Source organism: Lutjanus erythropterus, chromosome 9, assembly GCF_056507025.1.
Source record: "Lutjanus erythropterus isolate fLutEry1 chromosome 9, fLutEry1.hap2, whole genome shotgun sequence".
Lineage (NCBI taxonomy): Eukaryota > Metazoa > Chordata > Actinopteri > Lutjaniformes > Lutjanidae > Lutjanus > Lutjanus erythropterus.
Genome location: NC_139325.1, coordinates 9,819,027 through 9,831,488, shown reverse-complemented (window position 1 = coordinate 9,831,488; position 12,462 = coordinate 9,819,027). Strand labels below are relative to the sequence as shown.

General features: G+C 39.5%; 1 protein-coding gene across 1 annotated transcript in view; it reads left to right on the top strand.

Moving 5' to 3' along the window:
• usp45 (ubiquitin specific peptidase 45) overlaps positions 1 to 11,702 on the top strand; it is a 46,539-nt gene extending 34,837 nt beyond the window's left edge. The window contains exons 11-18 of the mRNA XM_084726106.1: positions 935 to 1,026; positions 2,297 to 2,353; positions 3,401 to 3,532; positions 5,020 to 5,686; positions 6,926 to 7,023; positions 7,126 to 7,212; positions 8,113 to 8,257; positions 10,922 to 11,702. Coding sequence (XP_084582232.1) covers positions 935 to 1,026; positions 2,297 to 2,353; positions 3,401 to 3,532; positions 5,020 to 5,686; positions 6,926 to 7,023; positions 7,126 to 7,212; positions 8,113 to 8,257; positions 10,922 to 11,052 — 1,409 coding nt within the window. The 3' untranslated portion in view covers positions 11,053 to 11,702. The remainder of the gene's footprint in view (positions 1 to 934; positions 1,027 to 2,296; positions 2,354 to 3,400; positions 3,533 to 5,019; positions 5,687 to 6,925; positions 7,024 to 7,125; positions 7,213 to 8,112; positions 8,258 to 10,921) is intronic.
• The last annotated feature ends 760 nt before the right edge of the window (positions 11,703 to 12,462 follow it).

Genomic DNA, 12,462 nt, shown 5'->3' with positions numbered 1-12,462 from the left:
CCATCTTGTGGTACTTAATGGAAATACAGCTCAGTTACTAGTCAGGCAAAGGGTGGTTTGACAGACAACAGTATATAATCTGTGTTAGATAAACTGGCAGTGTTACTTGTTCATCTTGACCATTACTCTGTAGAGTCTGATGGATACTGGATTTTTTGGGCCAATACAAAGGCCAGGCGATATGGCTTATAAAAAATATAGCAATATTTTTAGGGTGTTCCGTGGTATTGGATATATATCTTGGTACACATTTTCTCTGAAGTAACATACCACAAATTTGGTAATATTGTAGATTTGATTATTGTTTCTTTAACAAACTATTAACACAATGAAAAGTTTGATGAAAAATCATCTGTAATGTGGATATAATGGCTAAGTGGGTATGGTCAGATAGTAGAACAGCTAGAACAGTCTGGTAAGTTCAGAAAGTTATGTGAGTCTCCTGCAATGCAGGCTTTAAAACCAGGAGAAGACATTGTTTGTGCCATATCACAATATAGCAAAATCAAAAGTCTAAGATAATATCTACTCTCATATCACAATATTGATATAATATAGATATATTGCCCCGCCCTAGCCAATATGAATATTATGAAGTTTTAAATAAATCTGATATTGACATGTCAGCCAATATTGTGACATCAGGGCACAGAAACAGTAAAATTTCACTGGTATTTGTAATAATTGTAAAAAACTATTTTAAAAAACACACAAATAGAACAAAATATACATTAAACTTGAATTAAGTAAGAAGGATAGTCATCCCATATCTGCTCTTTTAGTCTCAGAAGTGTGGTTAATACAGTTACCTGTTAGCTTTTATTAGAGACATAAAAGTGAGCAGAATGGTTTAGTGGAGTGAATTGACAGACTGTTCATTACATTATTCACCTGTATGTAATCAGTTGATAGCTTTGTCTCTTTTTTCCATTAGCATACGGGAAGGAAGGTGTGAGGATGAACTTTGTTGACCGCATCTTTGTGGGCGAGCTGACCAACACAATTATGTGTGAGGAGTGCGAGCATGTAAGTGTGTGGGTAAACTGTAGGGGAGGATCAGTGAGGCATAGCTTAAAGAGATCGTTCACCTAAAAATGAAAATTTAGTCATTATCTACTCACCCTCATGCTGATGGAGGGTTGTGTTTATTTTGTTAGTCAGCAAACACTGCTGGAGTTTCAAAGGAAAACACTGTTGCAGAATCTCCCAAACAATGTCAGTGAATGGTGATCAGTTTTCAAATGTAAAAAACAACTGGAAGTTAAAGTCCCAACATGTCGTTTGCACACCATCACAACACACATACCCAGTTCAGACAGTGTGCATGTGCATGTGAACATGGCTCCAAGTTAAGGATCAGTGGAGATTCAGGCTGAAAACATGGTGTAAATAACTTTTTTTAATCGTCAACTTGACAGGTCAGGGCTTTAGGAGACATGGATTACACCAGACAAGCAGCATGGAGGCATTTTATGTTTTCTTTTGGTTGTTTTACACGTGTCAAAACTGGTCACCATTTACTTCCATTGTTTGGGAGACAGTACAATGCTGTGGGCTGGAAACTTCAATTGGCATGAGGGTGAGTAGATAATGACTGAATTTTCATGTTTGGGTGAACTATCCCTTTAATGTGTTGCCCTTAGTGGACCTATGAAGCACAACAGGGTTCACAAGTTCACACTTTCTTTAGCCAACCTCAGATTCATACAGCAATCAAAGGACCGGTGTAGAATTTAGTGGTATCTTGCGGTGAGCTTACAAATTGCAAACATCTCATCTGTCACTCTCATTCCAAGCGTGTAGGAAAGCCTACAATGTTGTGATATTTCTGCCATATTCTGCCAATAAATCCCTGAAAATCTTACGCACTGGACCTTTGTTGCCATTTCTAGTCTAGCTGTTACACCCAGGTAACATTTTTGATTTTAATACCTACAACCAAACAACAATGCGCTAAAAAATAAGTCAGTGGAAACAGAAGTCAGCAGGGAAAAAAAGCACTTCAAGGACCAGCTCAAACACCAACTGTTTGCAGCAGGCATGTACAATGAAATGTGGGTGCTCAAACAAAGCATCTGCCACTATGAAAACTAAAGAATATCCTTGAAGGTAGAGAGCACCAGGTGTGGAGCTGGAAAGGAAAAAGCAAAGAAACAGCGGCTTCCCACATCTCTGCTAAGACTTGTTGAAAATCAGCAGTCTAAGTTTATTGTTAACAACTGGCTTTGATTATGACTACTAAGTAAGCTAATCAATATATATGCTGACAGTGATTTGCTTGTGATTTCTCTTTCAGATCTCCACAGTGAAGGAGGCTTTCATAGACATCTCATTACCCATCATAGAGGAGAGGGTGAGCTGCTACAACTTTTCCTAAGAATATCACTGAAAATAATATTTAAGGATAATGATTCTCATTGTCATATGTGTACCTAACTTACTGTAACCTCTTCACTTCTGGCCCACTATACCATAGACCAATGTTTGTCATTTTATGGGGGAGAGGGGTCTTTAGAAGCAGATAACAGGTCAGCAGCATAAGAAGTGATATATATCATCTGAAAGCTGCGAACCGGAGGAATATTTTGAAGTGCAACTCTAACGATCTAATCAACCTATTCTCATTCAAGTTTAGAGATTTTAAGGGCTAAGAACATTATGTGGAAGAATATGATGGCCAATTCCTCTGCTCTGCCATGTCTCATAAGCTGATGCAGCAACCTTTTACGGTTTTACTGTTGATTACACAGATCTAGTGCAAAATCTAACTGTTTTTTACCACTTGTGAATTAATAAAAATGGTCACCAAATCCCTCCAAGATGCCACATTAAGACACCAAGACCTTGAGGAACACCGTGCAGAAATTCATGTTGTGAGTTCGTATCAAAAACTTGTGACAATTGGAGATCTCTGTTAGAATTGCATTTCAGCAACTGGATGGGAAGTATCTCTGTTCTTGAAATTGCTCTGAGACCTTTTTATTGCCAGTATACATAGAAAGCCATCCGTCCTCTGAATGCCCCAGGTCTCTTGTTTGTGTTTGTGAATTTTCATGAGGCTATGGTTATCCTAGAGTCATTTTATACAGTGCAGTCAAGTTTCAAAAACTGGCCTCACTATACAATGAAATGTTTACTATGGGAGATTCTTGGGTACCCTTAAAATGCACTTTCTTTCTGATATCTTGAGGTGAGAGGTCAAAGGACCCCTTTGCAAAAATGGCCTTGACAGTTTGGTACAGACACTGAAAAAAATAAAGTGTCAAAGTTACTTGAGAGGTGGCAAGATTGCTATTGTATTTTCTTTTAATTGTTTCCAGCAGAAGAAGTTGGTCATTACTATGACCGTATTTTTTATGGTTCCATATAGAACTCATAATGCTTCATTCTGTATTCTCAGATATCAAAACCGTCCAACCCTGGTAGGCTTGGGAAGGGCAGCCGGGAGCAGGACTCCCACATGACTCACAGTGACCAGGTCCTTTCTGCAGCGCACTCTGTCAACAGAAACACCAGGAAGCTAAGCGGACAGGTAGGGATAATGTGTGTAAAGTTAATAATGGTACAGTTGTAATGGTGGGTAAGCTAATATTTAATTTTTTCAAATGCGTAAATATCACTACATAGTTATCAGATTTGACTGTTAACCTCTAAAGCAAAGGTGGAGCAAAAATGGAGGGGACCTCTTCGGTGGGGGCTAGTAAATGTTAATATTACATTAGTTGTCAAGAGGAGATCACATAGCAGAGCCTAAATGTGTGTGATTTTGTTAAAGAGATAGTTCAGAGATACAGTATTGAGGAATTTTATTGTTTTTACCACTGTCGCACAGTCATAAAATGATAAATGCCTGAGTACATTTATGTATTAGCTGTAGTCTAAAGTTGTATAAAACAGCATTACATGTGACAACATGTGCTGGTGGTTAGTTGATGAGAGAAGGTGAAACCTGAGTTGAGTCGTTGGTAGCTGTTTTGTAGCTGCATCATTGTACACAAAGAAATGTAACTGCACGGCTGTAAACTTAACAAACCAAGTCTCAAAATCACCACAAACCACAAAACTAACTGATGGAAGCAGAAAAGAGTGATAGAAACAGATGGCAGTGTCACTTTGGACAGCCGTCACAGCGCTGGGTGCAACGCTCAGCAGGAGATATTTGGAATCTGACCAAGACTAAACAACATAAAATATTTATATATGAAGTATGAAGCTGGAAAATTGTTTGACTGCAAGCTGTCTTGCAATCTCTTTGTGTTATATTGGTTCTGAGAGAGCGAGAGAAAGTTTTCTCATTTCAGTATCAGTTTACAGCCACAGTGAATGGTAAATGGACTGCACTTATCTTGTGCTTTTCTACCTTCATAAATGAAGTGCTTTATAATCGGCCTCTCATTCACAAACACACACTCACACAATAATGACGAAAATCAGAAATACATGTTTTCCTTTTACCTGTGTCATTTAACCATCTAGATAGTTTTGGTGCTGAGTTCTAGAGATATCAGAGGTACAGATGTCTGCCTTCTCTCAAATATAATGGGACTAAATGGGACATAGCTTGTGGTGCTCAGAGCCCCAAAAAAATAAATTTCTCAAGATAATCCACAGACCTTATTGTGAGCAGTTTCATGTAGGAACTATTCCAGTAGATTCTACAAAAGAAAGAAAATAGGTCCAAAATGAAATTGCTCACAAAATTATCTTGAGTAATTGTAGCGTGATCTCCAGAAAGAGATGATGCTGTTGAATTTTTTTCAGATGAATTTCTTTGGTGCTTTGAGCACCCCACGCCAAGTGCCATTTAGTCCCAGTATACAGTATATTGAAGAAGGCAGACATCTCTACAGCCAATATCTCCAAAACTCAGCAACTCTCACCAAATAAAGTAGATGAATAAATAACACTACAGTTAAGAAGATAAATATGCATTTTTGATTTTGGGGGTGAACTGGCCTTTTAAGATTATTTAAAACTATGACACCACCATGTAAAATTGGCTGTTCTTCTCTCCCCCAGAAACAGCAGAGCAGGAGGTCTTCCAGCTCTGTGGAGGAGAAGGGAGCAGGTTGCAGTGCAGAGCGGGCAGAGGAGGAGGGGGTAGCCAGTGGATCAGCTCGTGGTGTCTCAGTTTGCAAGATGGCCGCTGCCGGCAGCCTATCAGATGGCAGTGAAAGAGACTCGGGTGCTCAAGACAGCAGTAATGATGCTGACAGTGAGGCCTCAGAGAGTGAGTGGGCCCCACGCACCTCCTCTTCCAGCCACAGTCACGGACACATGCCCACCCCATCGTCCACTTCCACCCTCACTCCATCTCCTGCGCCCATCTCTGCCTCCTCCCCCTCTTCGTCGTCCTCCACGAGGCAAGGTGGCGCCGTAGAGCAGCTAGTCACCGCAGTGTCTAAAGTCAACCTCAGTTTCACTTCTGGGGACTGTGCTCCTTCTGCACACTGTTCTTCAGAGGAGCAGGGAGATATGCAGTCACGTGACAACCTCCACCATCAACACCACCATGGGGCATTCCAGGCGCTGTCCCACAGTTACACACCCAGCTCCAAGGAGTGCTCCATCCAGTCCTGCCTCCACCAGTTCACCTCTGTGGAACTGCTGATGGGCAACAACAAGCTGCTGTGTGAGAGTTGCACTGAACGCAGACAGAAGCAGCTGCGCAAGAGTGGCTCAGCTGGTAAGATAAAACATCTGGAATGGCAAAGAGCTTTGAAGACAACCAACCAGTCTGCATGTTTGCTACATGCAAATAATTGATATGATGCAGTTTGATTGCAGAATTCTATATTTATAATTATAAATAATTATAAATAATATAATATCGTTACAGCAAAGGTTTTCAATAGAAAAACTTTAAAAGGATAGTTATGATTATTTGACAAGGGGTTTTAGGGTAGCAAGCTAAGCAATGCACTGCTGTTCGCCGCATTACCGGCATGTCAAGCAGCATTTTTCCAATGGGAAACGGATATAATTATATGCATTGGTCTGTCCAAAGACTCCTTTGGCAAAAACAGTAATTTTACCTAGTTTCGTTCCACAACTGCAAAAAGCCTGATCATATTCAGACTTGAGCAGAGACTCAGGAATAGCCAGCAGAGCCCTGCCTGAGGATCTGATGTTGCTCCCTGACTTGTAGGGGTGCAGCAATTCAGCAGTGTAGTTGGGAGGTGATCCAAGAACCAGTGAAGAGAGCCTAAAACATGACTGATAACCATGTGTGCTAGTATTTATTAAAAGCCGAGCAGGAGGTGTGAGATAGTGTTTTGCCTTAACTCTAGATACAATGCATTACAATATTCTGAAATGAAATAAAAGCATGGATGACTCTCTTGAGACCAGGCCAAAAGAGAAAAAACCTGATGTTTGAGATTGACCTGATCCTCTTTTCCTCATGGAGCATGGCCGCTGTAGGATACTTGAATTCTTTCACTTGCAATAGATTCCAACAATTAATCTTTTTTATGTAAAAAAAAAAAAAAAAAAAATGAAAACATCCATAGAAATGTTTCAGCCCGCCACTGCAGCATAATTCACTTCATTTCCGTGTGTTCACAATAAAACACTCTGCACATTTCTGCAATTATCTAGTTAGAGACACAACTATCATCTCAATCCTCGACTCAGACACCCAACCTGTTGAGTTCATCAGTAGTAGTGTGTGCTTGCAGCACAAAGTCAAGGTCTACAGTCTCACTTTTTTGCAGTTGTCAGTTTCTCCATGGTTCCAGATGTTCATATGATCCTGTAATGAGAATGTGATGCTTTCTGTTTAATTTCTGACCTTTGTTGTTGTTTTTTTTCTTTTGTGCGTTTTTTTTTTTTTATGAAATTCATGACTTGCTGTGTTTGAATAAAAGAGAATGCTTGTTTTAACAGTTAAACCTGATGTTGGTGCTCTTTGTTGTCGGCATAGATAAGAAGGTGGAGAAGATTTACACCAGTGCTAGGAAGCAAATGCTGATATCCGCACTGCCTCCTGTCATCACATTGCATCTTAAACGCTTCCATCAGGTGAGCAGCCACGCACTGCCCTTTATTGGCCCCCTTTTTTATCATGAAAATATCCAGATGTGTGGGTTTGTTTTTACACATATTCTGTCTTTGTGTTTTCAGGCAGGGATGAATTTAAGAAAAGTGAACCGACATGTTGACTTTCCCCTCATCTTGGATCTGGCTCCATTCTGCTCAGCATCCTGCAAGGTATTAAAACCTTTTCCAATCTAATTACCACCGACACATTTTTGTCAGGGGGCAGTGGATCGTTATGGAGCGATAAAAGGTCACCTGTATATGCCACATAGAGACGGTATATATCATCTGAAAGCTGGGAACCTGGAGGATTTTTTTTTTTACCAATTGAGAATTGATAAAAATGGGGAAATGAGGAACACCATAGAAAAAGGCATGCTGTGATTTGGTTTCAAAGACATGATATTCAAAAAATTCTGTAAAAATTACTTTTTTGGTAATTGCATGGGAATCACCTCTGTTCTGGAAATTGCTCAGAAACCCCCTCATTGTCAGTATATGAAGGAAACCCATCCATCCTCTGAATGCCCTGAATGGTTTGCGAAGGGCCTGTAGTTTGTGGCTGTGAAGTTTCATGAGGCTGCAATGCTGGAATTTTTAAATAAAGTAGGCAAAAATATCACATCTATACTGCATGCAAAAATTGCATTGGATTAGCATGAAATGGACACATTTGCATGTAAAGGTGCACAGTTTCCCTTATGTGTACCCATAGAACCCATTTTTTGAGATATCTTGAGGTGAGCAGTCAAGGGACCTCCTCGAGAATGGTCATGCCAGTTTTACTTTCCCATCAGACATGACATGATACCAGTGGATTTCTCAGTCTTGTAGTGTCATATGATGCCAGTATCTTCATTTCACCTTTTAAATCAAGCCCTTCTGAAAGAGATACAGGGATATCCATGTCCCAGTGAAGCTGGGAAGCAAATTTAAAAATATTAAATGTACTTAATTAATCTCTTTTATGTCAAATGTCTCTCACATTTAACACTACTTTTCCGTTACCATGCTGAAGGTTATATGTTAAATTGTAATGAATGAAACTTCTTTTTCCTCTCTTTTTTCTAGAACCTGGCAGCCGGTGAACGTGTTCTCTACAGCCTGTATGGAATTGTCGAACACAGTGGCTCAATGCGGGGGGGCCACTACACAGCATATGTAAAAGTGCGCGCTCCCCAGAGGAGAACAGAACAACACCACAGGAACGTATCAGGTCATGGTTTGACTCTCTTGAGCTTCTTTAAGATTTTTATTTATTCTGTGTCTGTGTGTTTTTAGTGCTGTTCCCGAAAGCGGTCAGTATCTTGCAGGAAACTGCTTGTAACATTGAAGGTGTCCTCAAAGCGCAAGATGAATAGATGTCTTTGTGTTGTATAGATCCATGTTATTTTCTCTCTTTCTTTTTCCACTCTTCTCAAGGAGAGTGTCTGAATTTACAGTGCAGAGTAGTGCTGAAAGGTAGTCCTTGCTAACAAGCTTGATATCTTGTAGCTGGAGCCATTGGCAAGGTGATGGCAAGGATCAAACACGTTGTTAAAATGACTGCGGAGTGTGGTACACAGTACCTGATTGTAACACGTACATCATTGCAGCACCGTTGTTGATATAATGGTTCTGGCTTTTTTAAGCAGAGTACAACTTTTAGTCCCCTAGTAATATTGGGAAGCTTACACAAATGTTTCCCACTGGTTTTGCTTGATCCATCTTCTTCATTTGATTGCATTAATTTAGCTATGTTGTTGTGGAGCCACCCTCTGGCAGCTTCCCCACATATCTGTGCCATTGCCAGGCATTTATATAAAGAATATCCCCGATACAAATGCTGTCATCTTGCACTGGTGACATCATTTGGAGCCAGACTGTGTGCAGTACTGATCAGGGTTGGAGCCGCAGTATCGAGGTCCCACCTGACTCCATCCCGAGCAGGGCTCAGCTGTGAATTATGTATTTGTAGCATCAAATCACTAATTTATACCTAATTTGTCAGAAAAATTTACACATGAACATATGTCAGCATGATAAAATTTTGCTTGACTGAAATTCTTCCTACTCTTCAACTAATCATTTGGTTGATGGGGAAAAAAATCTGTACATTATCTCTAGATGAACTAAATCATCACAGTCACAGTTCAGCATTAATGTTTTTTTCACTTTTTCACCTGTTTGGCCTGGCAAGAGGATCAGAAATCTACTCACCCAAAGTCAATTTTTACTTGCCCCTGTACAAATTGTTTTATTAACAACAAAGACTTAAATTAACTCTCATGTTAAATGTAGGGCTGCAATTTCTATAAAATGTCATAAAATGGAGAAAAGTATCTATCCCAGATTTTCAAAGTCCCAGGTGGTGCGTTTAAATGTCTTTCTTGGTCAGTCTAAAATCCATATTAAACTGAATATCTTATTCAGTTTAATATGATAAACAAAGAAAAGTGGAAAATCTCTATATTTAGGAAGCTGAAAACTGCATTTTCTGTCATTTTCAAGTCTGATCAACAGTCAATCAGACTCTCCTGTTTTATGTATAGGCCTCTTTATACAGTTGTTTAATTTTATAAATGCATCTGGTTGTTGTCAATGTCATTAACCATCACGTTAGTTTCTGTTGTAATAAACTCCGTCATTAACAACAGTCTCCTCCACACGCAGCTTCTCTGCAGTTGGTCTGTGCGTTTCCTGATCAGATAAACCAGCGCCGGAAAGACTAGAAAAGTTGCGCCAGTTAAAATAGAAGCGTCCCGTCAAAATTTTAAATCTATTAAGAATTTATTGGTTATAGGTTCGGGTCCGTATAGGACGGCGTGTGGGTCCAGACTCGGACCGCGGTCCGCCTGTTAGGGACCCCTGGTATAGACAAAACCAGATTTTTCTTTTAGTCAAACCCATTTCACAAATCAAACATGGTTATCTTATTATTATATTATTACTTTATAAACTTGTCGTGTTTTTCCCCGTTATTTTGTGGCCGCATTTCTCCCCATCTTTTTCTATGACACATTCTGTTTTGTTTTCCACTTGTTTGTACTCAAAGAATGTCCATATATCATGTCTTCATTTTCTCCCCAGCTGCCCGGCCTTGATCCCACCGCAGCTGCATCTAAATAAGGCCACGAGTGGGGATTGGAAGTGACGTTGCCTGCATCAGCGCAGTGCGACACACAGCCTAGGAAACAGAAACACTGCAAAATAATAAACGCAACTAAACATTAAAACGTTATTTTGTCTCGTCTCGTTTTGGTCAATGAAAATGAAGAGACATTTTAGCAAAGTTTTTATTTTGTAAACCACATTTCGTCTCATTTTTATTCGTCAACAATATTGCATTATATATTTTATTATAGTTAGCGTCACATAACCACCATTTACATTTCGTCTTGTTTTCGTCACGTGATAAAGGTTCGTTGACGACAATATTTCGTCATAATTTTTGTTGATGAAAGCAACGCTAGGCCCAATGTAACTATTTGTGCTCGTCCTTTGACATGGTGTCAATTATTTTGGAGCCAAGTAAATGTTCAGTAAATCACTCAAAAATAAGATACATCAGGTTTGCGTATGTCCCTCCTGACCCCCCAAAAGTGGATTAAGAAGCATTTCTCTTTATCTGTTGTATAATTTCATTCCTTTAGTTTGGCCTATGCCCCATCCGCTAACCTGGAGGGGGTGGGGTTTATGACCTATATTGCAGCCAGCCACCAGGGAGCACTCGAGGTGCTTTGACTTGACTTTTGGGGAGCTGGCATGTTGTCCATCTTTATATACAGTCAATGATCTGTACACTGAACAGGATTGGTCAGCCACTGGACTTTTATCAGATTGAAAAAATAGTCTCTGTGCCCCATAATATAAACACTCTTGTTTTTTTTGTGTGTTCCAGGTGCGAGGGATGCCAGCGGCAGCTCTCAGGGACAGTGGGTGTACATCAGCGATACCACTGTTCAGACGGTACCAGAGTCAAGGGTACTCAACTCTCAGGCATACCTGCTCTTCTACGAGGAAATGCTGTAACGTGACTAGCAAAAGTATTTTTCCCTGGATCTCTGTTAAGCTTTGTATTGTTTTTGGTATTTACCTGTATGACTCCTCTCGCTGTATCTGTGAGCAGGTGGAGGGAAGTAAAGGGAAAGACTCCACTGTTTATTCACTTGTTTTACATGAGAGGAATGACCTTTGTGTCTTTTCCATACAAAGTCTCAGTTAAAAATTGGCTCTTGTGAATATCTTAGATATATGAAAGATAAACATCAGATTTTAAAGTTATTATTTTCTGCTTTGATATAGATGAGATTTTCATTCATGTTCCTGTTTTAAAAGTCCTACCCTTTAAAAAGAGGTTGGGGAAAAAAGAGAAAGTGTTACTGAACCTGAGCTGTTCGTCTATCTCACGATCACGTGCCTGAGATAACTGCATGAAGTTTCGCTAGAGTAACTAACAGGAAATAAGCAGCATTATCGCATGTTAAACTGCGCTCAGCACTGACTAGTTGATGTCAAATGTGTGTATGTGTGCACATACACACGTGTGAGTGAATGAGTGAGTGAGAGACAGGAGAATGTAGATTTAAGGTGCTATGTGTATCACTGGCACATCAGTAAACCATGGCCACATTAAATTTGAATTAGTATTATGGTTAGTGTAACTAACACTCATGACCAACATGAAATACATGTGCATTCTACAGAAAAATATTTTGCACTGTGTTGCACTTGCGTGGCTTTATTAAAGGTTCACTCCGAAAACAAGAGTACACATTTTTCTTCTTATCTGTGGTGCTATTTATCTATCTAGATTGTTTGAGTTGGAGTTGCCAAGTTTTGGAGATATCAGCCATAGAGATGCCAGCCTTTCGTCCACTATAGTGGAACTAGATGGCTCTTGTCTTACGGTGATCAAAGCGCCAAGAAAATACACTTGAGAAACTCAACAGCAATGTCTCTTTCTAGAAATCATGACCTTGTTGTGAGTAGTTTCATGTAGGTACTGTTTTCTTTTTATTAGAGCTGTAATGATAATCAGTTATTAAATTATTCACCAAGTATTATGATAGCCAATTAATCAGTTTGAGTCATTTTTTAAAGAAAAAATGTTTCCAGCTTCTAAATAATAAGCTTCATGTAAATATTTTCTGGTTTCATTACTCCCCTGTGACAGTAAACTGAATATGTTTTTTGTTGTTGACAAAAGAACAACAATAATAATAATAATAATAAGAAGAAGAAGAATCGCCAGATAATTGACAATGAAAATAATCATTACTTACAGCCCTACATTACACCAAACTAAATTTGCTTATTGTATCGCAGTGCAGAAAGAAGTGTGCATCTACTCATGGGTGAGAGGCTCGTGCTTGTGGGATGTAAACAGTCATTGCGATGTCCTTGGCTGAGCTGTAACCGCTCGTCCTTGAGTACATGCAG